At 58.7% G+C, this 14,837-nt stretch overlaps 1 protein-coding gene across 12 annotated transcripts in view; it reads left to right on the plus strand.

The window, feature by feature from the left end:
* CEP164 (centrosomal protein 164) overlaps window positions 1-14,376 on the plus strand; it is a 67,970-nt gene extending 53,594 nt beyond the window's left edge. For 11 of the 12 annotated variants that reach the window (XM_019811336.3, XM_011286374.4, XM_023239145.2 and 8 more), the window contains 18 exons: window positions 2,309-2,440; window positions 2,522-2,738; window positions 3,744-3,821; window positions 4,054-4,185; window positions 4,494-4,616; window positions 5,557-5,700; window positions 6,146-6,229; window positions 6,375-6,443; window positions 6,784-6,959; window positions 7,336-7,462; window positions 7,730-7,797; window positions 8,250-8,457; window positions 9,309-9,416; window positions 9,996-10,110; window positions 10,595-10,936; window positions 11,877-11,943; window positions 12,771-12,893; window positions 13,053-14,376. In XM_019811336.3, the coding sequence (XP_019666895.2) occupies window positions 2,309-2,440; window positions 2,522-2,738; window positions 3,744-3,821; window positions 4,054-4,185; window positions 4,494-4,616; window positions 5,557-5,700; window positions 6,146-6,229; window positions 6,375-6,443; window positions 6,784-6,959; window positions 7,336-7,462; window positions 7,730-7,797; window positions 8,250-8,457; window positions 9,309-9,416; window positions 9,996-10,110; window positions 10,595-10,936; window positions 11,877-11,943; window positions 12,771-12,893; window positions 13,053-13,149 (2,410 nt within the window). In that variant the 3' untranslated portion in view covers window positions 13,150-14,376. The remainder of the gene's footprint in view (window positions 1-2,308; window positions 2,441-2,521; window positions 2,739-3,743; window positions 3,822-4,053; window positions 4,186-4,493; window positions 4,617-5,556; window positions 5,701-6,145; window positions 6,230-6,374; window positions 6,444-6,783; window positions 6,960-7,335; window positions 7,463-7,729; window positions 7,798-8,249; window positions 8,458-9,308; window positions 9,417-9,995; window positions 10,111-10,594; window positions 10,937-11,876; window positions 11,944-12,770; window positions 12,894-13,052) is intronic. The other variant, XM_045038362.1, reaches the window with a different exon arrangement.
* Window positions 14,377-14,837: the final 461 nt, after the last annotated feature.

Consider the following 14,837-nt stretch of genomic DNA (forward strand, 5'->3'; position numbering starts at 1 on the left):
TCATTCGGTCCCTTTTAAGGCTCTTTCTTGGAAACTTCACCTAATAACTTCTGCTTATTCTTGTAAGGAGTTTTCCTGGAAATTTTACTCAGTAATTTCCACTCACATCTCATTGGTTACTTCTGGCTGCAAAGGAAACTGGGAAATGTCCTCCTTTAGCTGGGCCTCTTTACCTGATGGAATAAAATCAGGGCCCCTTTAGGAAGGGAGCATGGGAGAAGGGCCACCGACAAGGTGATCAGCAATCTGCCATAGGCCCAGGAGGGGACAGGTACGACAAAAAGGTGTTAACAGACTCTGCACTTACTCAACCATGTAACTGAAGGCTAAATCTTTTCCTCTCGGACAGAACATCCCAAAGTGGTAGACTTACTTTTATAGCATACGTAGCAAAGAGTGTAGAAAATGCTTATGCTCAGAGAAACCAATAGAAAACCAACACCCAGCCACCCAGAGGGTTGGGGACAACCCTCTCATTAGCCCAACACAGGACCTGCTGACCCAGGGTCCATCCTTCTATCACCCCTCCTGTGTCCCCTGCCAGGCAGCATCCTCCTCTTCCAGCCAAATGAAAATTAGGGCAGGAGCCTGCCCAAACAGGGTAAGACTTAGCTGATGTTGACAGGCAGAGCCTTGGATGAAATCCTGGCTGTGTTTCCCTGCCAGCCGTCTAAGCTTCTCCTCTCTTCCTGGCCACCCTGGGCCTGGCTGACTGTGCTTTCCGTCCCTCGCCAAACCCCCAGCTCCAGAGGGGCGTCCGAGAGCCCTCTCAGGTCGTGGTGAAGACTCCACATGCCAAAAGTATCTGACTCAGGGCCCGAGACACAGTAGTTGCTCAGTAAATGGCAGCTCTGGATTTTCAGTTGAAATCAGTGATGGCCGTGGCCTCCACGAAGTGATTTTTCTGTAGGCAGCGCCTTGTCAGACTCGCTACGAAATAGTTGATTGTGAGAACCCGGTTTCTGCTCACGCATGAGCCTTTCTGAGGGGTGGGGCCGCCTCTGCTGGGAAACTTCAGTTGGTATAAATTTCTGGAAGCCATAGCTGACCTTGTAGCAAATACTTCTTGAATGAGAAGGCAGGCAGGAAGACAGGCAGTCTGACCCTTAGTTTCTTTAGTCATAAAATGAAGAGATTGAATTTAGTTGTGAGATGAAGAGAGACAGTTATAAAATGAAGGCCTTCACCTGCCAAGACCCTTCCGGCTCTAACATTCTGTGGTGCTACGTGTGAAATGGAGCCTTGGGACAGAGAGAAAGGGTTTCTGGGGGGATCTAGAAGGGAGGATTTTTATTTAACTCAAATTTTCTATCAGGATGGAAGAGAGCAGTGGTGTAGATAACTTGAAATTGAAGATGACCTTTGGAATTCACTAGGAAGCTTTTCTAAGAAATTGTCTTCTGAATCGTATTTCTCTTAGGCTTGAATCCCCTGAGTGCACAGCACACAGCCCCTGGTCGTGTAGGGGCTGCGTGGGCAGGGGGATGTCTGCCTGGGATGAAATGCTTACCGTCATTTGTCTGTAAATAAGGCATCCCTCATGGGTCATCGGCCCTTGCTTCTGAGTTTGGGGCTGGGCGATGCTGTTCAAATTTGACAGACACGTACGGAGCACCTGCTTCATGTCAGCTACTGTTGTTCAACACCTCGGATATAACCAAGTGGAAGACCTGATTCTGCCTGGAACAGCTCCCAGACTTGTCAGGAAAGCAGACCTACAAAAGATGAATTGTGATGCCTGGGATAAGGAAGGTCTTTCATATACAGGGCGACGGGAACAGAAAGGCTAGTCGATGAACTTGGAAAGGCTTCTCGGAGAGGAGGGAGCCGGGCGTTGAGTGGCAAATATGGGTTTGTCAGGTAGAAGAGGGGATTCTGGGGAGAGGCGCCCACATGAACAAAGGCCCGGAGGCGAGGAGGATCGTGGTGGAGTTGAGAGGCGGTGTCTCCTCTGATGTGGCTGCAACAGTGGATCGGGGGCAGTGAGGGGATGTGACCCACCCCGGGGCTGGGGTCAGACGGCGTCTGTCCTGGAGTGAATGCTGCGCCGAGGTGCATTTCCAGGCAAGGGGGAACCTCTGGCAGAAATCCTGTCCTGGGCTCAAGCAGCCTGTCCCTCTGCTTGCTGCAGCAAAGAGTGGATAGAGTTCACGCCCCCCTCTTTATATGGGATGTATTACAGGGAGGCAGCAGGACCCAGATTTAGGAAACTTCGCAGGCAGGCTGCAGGCTTGTGGAGGCCGGGAGTCAGGGCTGCTGACTGGAAGAGCGGTTCCTCCAACAAACTTGCCTTTCTTTTCCTTCCCAGTTCCCTGAAGGCGCAGCTGCGGAAGGCCACCGAGGAAGAGGAGACTCGGATGAGAGAGGAGGAAAGCCGGCGGCTGTCCCAGCTCCTGGCCCAGGTGCAGTCCCATGTGGAAGCAGATGAGAGCCAGATCAGGTGAGGGTGCGCCGTGAGCCTCCTGCCCCACGCGGTGCCCCCCGAGTGCCCGGGCCTGGCCCATTCCGTCTGTCTGCGCAGGGCCGAGCAGGAGGCTTCCCTGCAGAGGCTGAGAGAAGAGTCGGAGTCTCTCCAGAAGGCCGAGAGGGCCAGCTTGGAGCAGAGGAACAGACAGATGCTGGAGCAGCTCAAGGAAGAGATGGAGGCCTCGGAGGAGAGAGAGCGGGCTTCCCTGAAGGCCGAGAAGGAGAGGGCTCTGCAGCAGCTCAGGGAACAGCTGGAGGGCGAGAGGAAAGAAGTGAGGAGCCAGCGGCGTGGGGCTCCCATCTGACGTGCCCCGGCGCTGCCTGGGAAGGGGCTGGGCGCCGGGCTGGGCGTGTGGGGTGGGGGACCGGGCACAGAGGAGGTGTCCACACAGCCGGCACGGGAGGCGGTAGACGGCAGGTGGGCTGTCCGGGCCCACTGCCCCATGTGGACCCGGCCGTCTCGGGGCAGGTGCTAGCCCGGGTCTGCCTGGTGCAGGAGAGGAAAGAGCAGGTATCCAGGGCTCCATCTGGGGCCAGCAGTAGCCGGGCGCTGTCAGTCACAGTGAAGAAGCTTGAGGGGAAATGGCCCCTGGATTCGGGCAGATTTCATGACCGAAAGAACCCGGGCCAGACCAGAGGTTCTGAGACAAAGGGGCCCTGTCCCCGAGGGGCAGCTGTGATGAACTTTCATCTCTCCTTAGCGAGGTTGGCACACGTAGAGGAGGATTTTCTCCCTTGCCCTTACTCCCTGGGCCTCCAATCCTCTGTCTCCTGAGGGTCCATCTCTAGATGAGAGGCGGAAGTAGGGCACAGCCAGGCCACGTCGACCTTCTTTCTTTGGGCGACGGTGAGCTTCAGCTCTTAGACCAGGAGCAGCCACACAAGGTGGGGGAGGATGTCACTGTACTGTCCTCTGGGTGCTCAGGCAGCTAGTGCTGGACCTCCAGCCCTCACCGCCTTGGGCCCTTGTTCACAGGCACAAGTGTCACCTGTGTACCTGTGGCCTAGCCCAGGGGCTGGGGGATGGAAGCAGTGACCCGAGGCTTACCGAAACGCCCCTCCACTCTGGCCTTCATGTTCCTGTTCATTTGCTAGTCGCAGACTTTAGAGACTGTGTTATTTTGGGGCAGCAAAGCTGTGCCTGTGGTTCCCCTTGGCCCTTTGGCTTGATGGGAGTCAGGCACGGTTCTCCTGGCTATTCCTTCCTCCCTCCGGGGTCAGTGCCTCGTCCGCCTTCCCCGCCCTGTGTCCCTCACAGGCCCCTTGTTGCTCCTCAGGCAGTGGCAGCACTGGAGAGTGAGCACCGAGCTGAGCTGGAGCGGCTCTCTTCCTCGCTGGAGGCCAAGCACAGAGAGGTGAGAGGCAGCTGGCCTTGGCCTGCAAGGTGGAGTGCCATTCTGGTCCCTGAGCGTGAGCCTCAGGGCCCCTTCGCGAACTCCACCCCGTGCCTGTCGCTAGGGTGGGAGTCTCCCTCTGCCTGAAACCCCCCCACCCCTGTGGGGCTGGCTGCTGGGCCCCTGGCAAGTGAGTCCCTGAAGTCGCTCTGCAGTGCTGAGTGTCATGTCCTCTGGGCTGGGACCTCCTCAGGTTGTCTCCAGCCTCCAGAAGAAGATGGAGGAGGCCCAGCAGAGGGAGGAGGCCCAGCTGCAGGAGAGCCTTGGTCGGGCAGAGCAGAGGGCTCATCAGAAGGCTCACCAAGTGTTCCAGTATGAGCAAGAGGTAAATGCTGGTCTGCTCCTTCGACTTCGTGTATCCCTGTCACGGGCACTCCATCCCGGCCCCAGGGGCCCTGCTTTGCCTTGGATGGCTCGGCTGGGGCTAGAACTTGTGGTTCCACCTCTGTGCCTCAGTTCCCTGGAGGCTGGGCACTTCCCCACCCCGCACCCCCCGTACACCAGTGGAGAAGGGGCGCGGGGGCGGGGTGTGTGCACGTCGCGTGTCATGCGTGCGCGGAGGTCGTGTTTGTGTATACCACGTGCCGGCCCACCCTGGGCCTGCGAGTTGCATCCCTGCTGCCTGCCCCGCAGCTCAGCGACCTCCTGCGAGAGAAGCGCCAGCAGGTGGAGAGGGAACACGGGAGGAAGATGGACAGGATGAAGGAGGAGCACCAGCAGGTGCTGGCTGAGGCCAGAGAGCAGTACGAAGCCGAGGTGAATTTCCCCAGCGCACATGCGCGTCCTCGGCAGCTGGCGGCTTGCACCCTGCTGAGGTGGCGTCGCGGCCCCGTCCTGCCTGTTCGCCCCGCAGCGGGCTGGCTGCATCCCCTCCCGGAGGGGTGGCGGCTCACAGATTCGGAGCTCCTACCCCTGCCGGCACTGGTCTCAGCCCCTTGATGTGTGCAGACTCGTTTAGCACCCCCAGCACCCCCAAGGAGGTGGGGACTATTGTGACCTCCAGTTTAGAACCGAGGAGACAGAAGTGTAAGCATCTTTCCCAAGTGTTCCAGGCCAGTAAGTCAAGGAGCTAAGATTCGAGCCCGGCTGTCTGACTCCAGAGCCTTCAACTTTTGCTACCCCCGACGACACCAGGCCATCAGGGTTAATCCCAATCCCAGGACACTAAGTAGTCTAGCAAGAGCCAAATAATACTTAGATCTCTGCCCATCCTCAGCCTTTGCCCTTGGGTGAGAGAGTGGACCCAGCAGGCTCGGCTTGCTCACACTGGGGATGAGCAGGGGCCACAGGGCCTCTGCCCCAGGACTTTTAGGCCACTACCCCACTGACCGGAACTCATATCCCAGCCCTTCTGTACAGTCTTTTCCACGAATGACCAGCCTGTGATAAAATGTAGTTGATTCCGTCCCCAGGCCAATTCTGAACTTGCTCAAGAGCAGTGGCCTCTCTTCCCTTAAGGAAGGAAGCTGCACATGGAGGGACAGCAGGAGAGGCAGACTCCGCGGATGGGGCGGGGGTCCTCCTAATGGCATCCGCGGCAGAGAGCGGTGCGGGCTTTCTGGGGGATGAGAGCGGTGTTCTCCTTGAAGAGCCAACCCCAGGGAGCTGATGGGGTCGCTGACCCGAGGCTGCGGGGGGGGGGGGGGGGGGGGGAGACGCTGCGGTTTCCCCACCCACAGCCTCACCTTCTGGGCAGGAGAGGAAGCAGCGGGCTGAACTCCTGGGACACCTGACCTGTGAGCTGGAGCGCCTTCGAAGGTCGCACGAGCGTGAACTAGAGGCCGTGAGGCAGACGCAGGATAGGCAGCTGGAGGACTTACGGCGGCGGCACCGGGAGCAGGTAGGAGCTCTGGGCTGCCACTGGGGACTGGGGAGGGTGAACCCACTCTGATACCTCTGTGCAGGAGGAGGAGTGCTGGAGGCAGGCATCTGTGGCAGCAGCGGATCTGAGCCTTGACAGCTTCTGGAGTGGGGGTCTTATGGCGATCCCCAAGCCAGGGCATGTTAGTGCCTTCGTCTTCCAGGCCAGGGCCCATCCCCAGGGTTAGAGAAGGTCAGCCCCCCTGGGGGTTTGGGGTTGGCACCTTTGCCTCTCCTTGCCCCCCGTGGGAAGAAACAAGGTGTGGCGCTTTCCCAGGAGCCTGCAAGGGCAAATGGGAGGAGGCCCGAGCCCAGCTTGGAGGGCGTGCTATGGAATCTGGCTCTGGGACTCCCTCCTGCACCCCCAGCTAATGCCTTGCACTCTTTCTACACTTACATCTTTCACTCCGCCTATTTCTGTGCAGGAAAGGAAACTCCAAAATTTAGAGGTGGAACTGGAAACCAGAACCAAAGATGTCAAGGCCCGATTGGCTCAGCTGGACATCCAGGTGAGAGAGCAGGAGTTGAGGACAGGATCTCCAGGTGCCCTTGACCGTGGAGTCATAGCTCCCATAGGAGAGCATAGGTCCTCCTGCCCCTTAGACCTGGGGCCTGGGGATGGCCAAGGGTCCCATGTCCTTCCCTCCCCCACAGGAGGAGACTGCCCGAGTGGAGAGGCAGCAGCTCCTTGAAGTGCAGAGGCAGGTGGCGCTGGAGAGCGAGGTGTGTCCACCTGTCTCGTCCTCCCTCCTCTCTCCCCCATTCCTTCTCCCTTCCCTTCTCTCCCTCTTGCCCCACATCCCACCTTGTGCTCACCTGATCTGTCCAGGTCATTAGGGTCCCCAACTATGGTGGCAGCATCCCGCAGATAGCCCGGCCGTGTGGGGTCCTGAGCGGACCCCAGGGGTGGGGCTGTGGAGGGCGGATGGAGCCTGCACGGCTCCTGACAGTGGGCACAGTGACCACCCTCTCCCCGCCGTGCTCCTCGGGTTTCCCTGTCCTCTTGCTCCCTGCCTTTGCCCCACGTGGCTCTAGGTGCTTCTAGCTGCTCTTCTGCCCCCAGGAAGCCACAGCCAACCATCATCACCTGGAGGAGGCAAAGAAGGAGCACACCCATCTGTTGGAGACAAACCAACAGCTCCGAAGAATTCTCGATGAACTTCGGGCCCACAAGTTGGAGCTAGAGTCCCAGGTGGATGTGCTGCAGACCCAGAGGCGGAGGCTGCAGAAACAACTCAGGTGGGGTGGGCACCCTGCACTTGGCCACTCCTGCTGCCTCTTGCCTGCCCTCTGATGCTCCTGGGCCCTGTCTGCTCAGTTGAGCAGCAGGGGTGGAGCCTGGCAGAGGGGCTTTTGCTGCATTTTGTAGGGAGTGGGGGCTCAGAGGCTGTGAACAGCTGTTGTGGGGGGGGGGGTGGCGGTCCCTGGTTCTACTGGTCATGGCCCAGCCCTGCCTCCGGGGCTTTGATGGAAGTGAAGGGATGGAGACGGTCCTGCTGTCTCCCTGAGATGGGGGCTTGACGCCCACACTAGCAGTCCTGACAGTGTGCCACCTATCCTGTTCCATCATGGGAGCCTGCCTCTCCCCCACCCCCAATCCCCTTTCCCATCACAGCGACCTGGAGGCTGAAACTCAGAGGAAGCAGGAGGTATTGAATGAGCTGGCAGCTAAGGAGAGCAATGCCTCCTCACGTGTTGAGCCAGATCTCCACATTGAGGACCTGAGGAAATCCCTTGGGACAGTGAGTTCTCTGTGCCTTGCAAGGGACAGGGTGGCCGGGCTGGGGCTCCAGGAGGGGGTCTGGCTCTGCTCTATATGCAACCTCGGTCTCCGGGCCTTGTTGTTCCTAGTCCCCCATCCCCGTCGGTCCGATGGTAACTGTAAGTGGGCAGTGCTCAGCAGCTGGCGGAGCCATTTCTGTGTTCGGGCCCTTGGGAGGGGCTCGGGGGTCCCTTGAGCTGGCAGTGTGTCTAATATTCAGTGGGTCTTTTCTACTGTGTGTCCTTAGAACCAGACCAAAGAGGTATCCTCTTCTCTCCCCCAGAGCAAGGAGGAGATGGACTTATCCTTGGACAGGTGAGTCCTGATAGCCTTAGTTTGGGTCCAGGATTTGCTGAAGGTGGGCCTTCACAGATCTGGGGCTAACTGAAATGAGGTGGCTGTGGTCACCGGTGGGGCTTGGGTCCAGGGACCAAGGGAATCCCTTTGGCCAGCCCAGAAGGTGCCCTTGGGGCCATTGATACCGCCTGCTGGCATCTGCTGCTTTCTGGTTGAGGGTCAGGCTGATGGGAGTGTCTGGCCATCTGTCTGGAGGCCCCCGGCCCCCTCCCTTTCAGAGACAGGGCAGGACGACTCTGCAGCATGCTGCACACTGTAGGTATCTAATGGCGGTATCCACTCACTGCCCAGCCCGGCATAGTCTGTGCTCCCCTCGAGCCTCTGCTGGGGAAGTGGTCTAGTGACCCACAGCAGGGGGTTCTCGGAGCGTTCGCTTCCCTCTCCAACCCCTCTGCCCTGGCCTCCCACAGCGTCCGACACTACCTCTCTGCCGAGGGGCTAGCCCTCCGCAGTGCCAAGGAGTTCCTGGTGCGGCAGACGCGCTCCATGCGGAGGCGGCAGATGGCTCTGAAAGCCGCCCAGCAGCACTGGCGCCAGGAGCTGGCCGGCGCTCAGGAAGCCGCCCAAGATCCACCGGGCACCAAGGCCCTGGAGGACGTGCGCAAGGACTTGGAGGAGGTCGGGAGCTTCGAGGGGACCCTGCCAGTCCTGGGGGGGGGGGGTGGGGAGGGGCTGGCGGGGGTGCTGGGGGACGCGGGGCAACATCCACCTTTGGTGGATTTGGTGGATTCTGGGGACTCCACGACAGTGGCCACGCAGGCCCTGGGGTCACCGGATGAGTCTTTTAGGGAGATGGGGCAGGTGATGCAGGTTGTCTGTCTCCACGACGATGAAAGCACCTTACGTTTGCATGTCGATATGCACGTGCAGAATGCTTTCTCCAGTGGCCATTTGCTCTTCATGTGACCGTAGATGATGCGCAAAGTAGTGGCTACGCTCATTTTCTAGATGAGAAGTACAAGTCAGGTTTTTAAAACTTCACAGCCAGTGCTTTGCTTGTCCATTCCATCACATTAAAGTCTCGGTTCCTAAGTGAATCTTCGGAGCACCCTAGGCAGAAGACTGAACTGCTTCTCTGACGCCCTACTTTCCAGTGAAAAGAGAGAAACTTCATTGTTACTCTGTGTTAGGATCACAGATCTCTGGGCCATCAAGAGGGGTCTTGGCAGAAGCTCCCTTAGCGTTGTGTGGGTGCTCAGAGCTGGCGAGGGGCAGGCTTCCCGGGGCGTCTGCATGCAGCCCCCAGCCCTGTCCTTGCTCTGCTCAGTGCTGATAGGGGAGTTGGAGCATGGCAGGGACCCCTTGAGAGCGTGTCAGGTGTGGGCACAGCGCTGAGCACGTAACACGCACTGTCTCGTTTCATTCTCACGACCTCATGAAAACTAGTATTTCTCAGGTGAATTTGTAGGTGGGCCTCCCGCATCCGCGCGTAGCCCCGTTTGCGTCCTCCCCCTTCTCTCTGGCTGCAGGAGACCCGGCACCTGGATGAGATGAAGTCGGCCATGCGGAAGGGCCACGACCTGCTGAAGAAGAAAGAGGAGAAACTGAATCAGCTGGAGTCCTCTCTTCTGGAAGAGGTGCGGCCCCGTGGCCACGGCCGCCTCCTGCCGTTCCTGGGATGTGGTTGGGTTCTTTGGTCTCTTGCTGCGGGGTGCTGGGCCTTTGGGGCTCCCGAGCTGGTGAAAAGGGCAGCGGCTTCGACTTTGCATTTGTTGAACAGATCTGTGCGGGGGGGCGGTCCCGAGCAGACCCAGAGCCTCTTGCTGCAGGTTCTTGAGAGAGGGACTGGCCCCTCCCCTGCCCTCCCCCTGCCATGGTTCCTGAGGAAAAGTGTGCCCCTCGTGTTAGGAATGGACGTACTTAGTGGCCTGGTCGACTTTCCCCCGGATGCCAGAGGTGTGGGTGAGGCAGGAGGGAAGCCTGGATGAACAGACCCTGTAGGGGGAGTTTGCCAGGGAGAAGGCGCTGTGGTCCCAGCTGCCTGTGTTTCAGGCCGTTGTGACCTTTTAGCCTCCACCTCCCTCCCCCTGTGATGCAAGACAGCCTGTGCCAGAACCTGGGGTCCCAGAGAGCCCCCAAACCTCAACACGTCGCAAGAGCGGTGGGCAGAACGCACAGGGCAGAGGTCAGCACTAACTATTGCTTGTATCTCTCAGGCCCCAGATGAGGACATTCTGAGAGGCGCCCCCCCCAAGAAGGTGGTGACTTTTGACCTCAGCGACACTGAAGACATGAGCAGCGCAAGTTCTGAATCCTGCCCCCTGCCTCACCGTGAGTGGTGGCATCAGCCCAGAGGGGGACCACAGTATCCATGGAGAGGGAGGGGCTTGGGGGCCTGAGGGGCAGCCCCTCTCCCTCAGCTCGGTGTGCGCAGGCCTCTGGGAGCCAGGGTCTGGGGCAGGTACTCAGGGTTGGTCAGAAGGAGGGACCCCGTCGGGGTTTGCCAGCACCCAGGGCAGAAAGAATCAGGGGCCCCCTGACTGTGCAGAGACCTTCCAGCGCCACCTTCTGGGAGGGGTTCTCTCTGCTGCTCTGGTCTGCAAAGGGGCAGAGGACCGTCTCCTGTTCCTTCCTTGCCCACACCCTGGAAGGCTTTTTCCCCTGGCCAGCTTCCGCTCTGCACCTTCCGGACCACGGAAGCCCTGCCGTCCCCCTTGTTCCCCATGACCGAGGGGCTGTGGTCTGGCAGACGGGGCGTACAGGGTGAGGAGGGGCCGTTCTGGGCCCTGAGGTCGAGTCCCTCCCTGCCTTTCAGTCAACTTGACCACAAGTGCCACCTTCCCCAACAAGATCTACTACTTGAGCAGCTCCCTGCAGCGCATCAGCAGCCAGCTGAATGGTGTCCTCAGCATGCTGGGCAGCCTCAACCCGCAGCCGCCACTGCCTCTCTTCACTTCCACGCCGGCGCACGTCCCGCCCCGGGCCGCTGGGAGCACCTCCATTCCTGCCTGCCCCTCCCGGCTCTCACCCTCGCCGCTGGCTACGCCCTCATCCACCCAGTGGGCCTGGGACCCGGGGCTGGGCCCCAGGCTCTCCTCCTCCGCGGCTCAAACAGTGGATGACTTCCTGCTGGAGAAGTGGCGCAAATATTTTCCAGGTGAGCCTCTCTCCCTCCCTCCTCTGCCTGCCCCTTGCCACCCCCAGCTTTGGCATGGTCTGTTGATTACGGCCGTGGGTCACCTTGTGGCCACAGGCTCTGTGGGTCATGATGATTTACTGGAGCCTTTTAAAAAAATTTTTTTAATGTTGATTTTTGAGAGACACATACACAGGTGAGTGGGGGAGGGGCAGAGAGAAAGTTAATGTTGATTTTTGAGAGACACACACACAGGTGAGTGGGGGAGGGGCAGAGAGAAAGAGGAAGACACAGAATCCGAAGCAGGCTCCAGTCTTTGAGCTGTCAGCACAGAGCCTGATGCAAGGGTCGAGCTCATGAACTGAGAGATCGTGACCGGAGCTGAAGTCAGACGCTTAACTGACTGAGCCACCCAGGCGCCTCTGATGGGAGCCTTTCTGATGGGATCCAGAGCTCAGCAGAACCTCAGAGCTCCTCCTCCTCCTCACTATAATAGATGCCATCTTGTACACTGTATGATGGGCCGGCGGGAGTCTAATAACGCTCTGGGGTAGTATTAATTTATCCCCACTTTACAGATGAGAAAACTAACTCAGGTTAAGGGAGATGCTTCAGGGTACCCGGGGAGTAAGTAACACACTGGGTCTTGACCCCATGTTTCTCCGACTTCAAGATTCTGCTCCTTACCGCTTGGCCATCCAGCTTCCCAGTGCTTCTGGGCCAGGGTGGGGGGGGCGGGCGGTGCTCACCTGGTCTCTCAGTCCTGCTGAAGAATGTGAAAAGCAGATTAAGTTTTAGAAATAATAGGCCAATTCCTATCATCTGTCTCTCCCCTGCAACCACTGAAACTGGCCCTGTTTTGGTGTTTGTGCGAGGCAGGAGGTGCCGATGAGCCGGGAGGCGGCCTGCTGGGGCTGCTTTCCAGTGCCCGTTTCTGAACGATTTGCCCCCACTTTTCCAGCTGGAGTACCGTTCCTCAGCACCGGCCCTGCCCCCCTGGAGAACAGGCTGGGTTATGTGTCAGCCAGGTAAGCGTCCCTCTGGGCTCAGGGTGAACCACACAGCCCTGCTGCTTTGCTGTGCCTCCCGCCAGGGGAGAACTCTGGTCACGGAGAGCGAGCTTGGACGGGCCTCCAAGTCACGCAGTTGCCCGGGTCTGAGGTGCCTCTCCACGCTGAGAGAAAAGGCCAAAACACCGGGGGCCCGTGGCAGCTGTCCTCACCTGGCTTGGCTCTGTGAAGAAGCTGCCTGGTAGCATCTCTGCAGGGAGAAATCAGCCCCTGCGGGGACCCTGCTCCTTCCCCAGGCCCCTCCTGCCCTTGAGTGTGGCTTTTGTCTTTGCCATCGAGCTCCTTGTCTGCTTCGTGGGCTCCTTTCTTCCCTCAGCCCTGCTGAGCAACATCTGGCACGAGAGGGGCACCCAGTGGGAAGGACAGATGGGCAATTATTTAAACCTGTTGTTAACTTCCCATTCATCTTCTGCCTTGCCAAGTTGTCCTCTGCGTCCCCACCCCACAGGCCCCCAACCCTAAGCACCGTCATGTACCCTTTGGCCCGCTTGGGAGCTGAGGCTGGGTGGGTATTTGAGTCAAGAGAGGGCAAAGCTTTGGCTGCTGAGAGTGACCGGGGCCAGGCTGACGTCGGGAGCGTTCACCAGAGGAGGGGCTCACCACCGCCTCTCTGGGGACCTGATGCTCGCCCTCCCCGAGGGGCATTCTCCCCAGCAGAGGAAGCTTTGAGCTGCTAAAGCAGGCAGAGGCTGGCGTGTAGAGGGGAGGAGGGAGAAGTGCTGGCCTGTGGGGCTGTTCCACACAGCCCCTTCCTCCCCTCCCCACGCTGTCCTCCTCCTTCCCAGCGAGCAGCTGCGGCTCCTGCAGCGGGCCCATCCCCAGGTCCCCGAGGTGGGCAGCACCGACGTCCAGGGCCTGATCGAGGCTAACCGAAAGTGGCTCCAGCGTTACAAGAATGACCCCAAGTCGTATCCTTTGACTGGTCCCTGAGCCTGGCTCCGTTCCTGCTGTAGCTGCTAGGATGGCTGAGCTGGGCCCCGGGGGTCCAAGGACGGCCCCGTTTGGCCTCTGGCCCTTCGCTGGACGCACTTAACTGACCGCGGAGTTTTCCTTCACCTCGCCGCCAGACGTCTCTTCTCTTCAGGGCCCAGGCTGGCAGCCTCTTCTGACTTCCTGCAGCTGGGCCTGGATGAGAACAATAGGCTGAAGGTGTATCACTACTGAGGCCCTGAGCCTCTCCCGCACCCAGACCAAGTGCCTGAGGAGCTGCCTGTGCTTTCTTCCTTCTGAGAAAGCATCGTCCTCCCCCGTTTGCCAGCTTCCCCACTCAGAGGAGCCACGGGGGCCGGGGCTGGATGGAAAGGATGGTGGGGCCGGAAACCGTGAGCTGCCCCCCTGAGACCATGTCTCTCAGGCTGCGAAGTGTGGACTTCTGTGAGCTCCTGTGTGGACGAGGAACACTGGTGGGGGTCATGGGCCCCAAGGGCCCCTCCAGGGGAGGAGGAGGGATTAAAGGAGTTGCCTTCCAAGGGCCTCCCTTGGGAGCGGAGTTGATCCCTTGGACCCGCAGGGCACTCAGTGCTGGGACTCCCGTAGTTGTATGTGTGTGGTCCTTAATTTACCAGAACAAAGCTTCCCCCCTCCCCCCCCCCCCCCCCCCCCCCGCATGTCTGTACCTTTCGGACCAGGCTCTAATACCTCAGCATCATAGACATCAGACCTCTCTCTTTTTTTAAATGTCTCCTTTCTTGAGCACTTGGTCTCTCCTTTTGACTATCTCAGGATCGGGCCCAGAGCCCTGCCAGAGGTTGCTGGAAGCTGTCCCTCCTCCACCCCCAGCCCCTGGAAGCTCTGCTGCTCATCCTCTCTCTCCTGGGACTCGACTGTCCTCAGGAGGGCTCCCTTCCCTCCGGCTCCTCCCCAGAGCCCTCCCTGCTAGAGTCTCAGGGTCGCAAGCACACAGCTTTCAAGAAGCCACCAAGCCATACAAAAAGTCTGGGATGGCTTCTGGTCCTCATCTTGGTTTTCTCTTCTTGTTTCTACCCCCGCCACCCTTCCTCGGAGCTGGGAGGCTGCACCTGGCATTGGCAGTGAGGATTCTGAGCTCCCTGCAGCCCCCGCTTCCCAACAGAGGGGATGTACTCTGACATCTGTCCCACTGTTAAATAAAATGCCCCCCTGTTTGTCTCGAAAGCTATGGGGTAGCCCTTGCCTCTCTCCTATATAGACACCAAATTTCTGCCAGCCCTCCGTGCATTTGTCAGGGACTAAGAAACTGTTTACTCCTCCCACGTGCTTTGTAGGCATCAGTCTGCCATGGGGGAAAAAAGTCTGTTTTGTTGTTTAGCTCATTCTGTGTGCTTCGGGGCTAGCTCACGTGTTATAACCAACTCTGGTGACAAGCCTGTATTTTCTACATCAATTAAATCTCTGCAGGCCCATTTGCTACAAGGCAGTTGTGTGAATGTCTCCTCTTTGAAGGCCTTTGCCTCCTTGCTCTTAAAGAAGGAAGGAAAAATTAACATTCACAGACCACTTCCGAGGTATCTAATCTAATCACGGCAAACCTGTAATGTAGGTGTAATGGTTGAACTGAAGGCTCAGAGACCTGGAGGAGCCCAAGGTCCTCCATGAAATGGCGGAGAGCCCTCACGCCCCGAGCTCCCAGTCCTGCTGCATGGGGAAGCCTCAGGAAGTGCTGACGTTCTCCATCTCTCCCTTCCCCCTCTCCCTACTCTGCCCCCTCCCAGCTGGAGACTCATTGTGCCATTTCCCAGAGGCCACTTGGCATTGTTTTCTCCATGCAGACAAATGAAAACTAAGCCCCCTGAAGTCCTAAGCTGGCAAAGTCGGGTGGGTTTTGTTTTCTGCTCCAGTGGTGTGAGCAGCCTACATAGTTTTGGGTGTGTAGC

This window comes from Felis catus, chromosome D1, assembly GCF_018350175.1.
Source record: "Felis catus isolate Fca126 chromosome D1, F.catus_Fca126_mat1.0, whole genome shotgun sequence".
NCBI lineage: Eukaryota > Metazoa > Chordata > Mammalia > Carnivora > Felidae > Felis > Felis catus.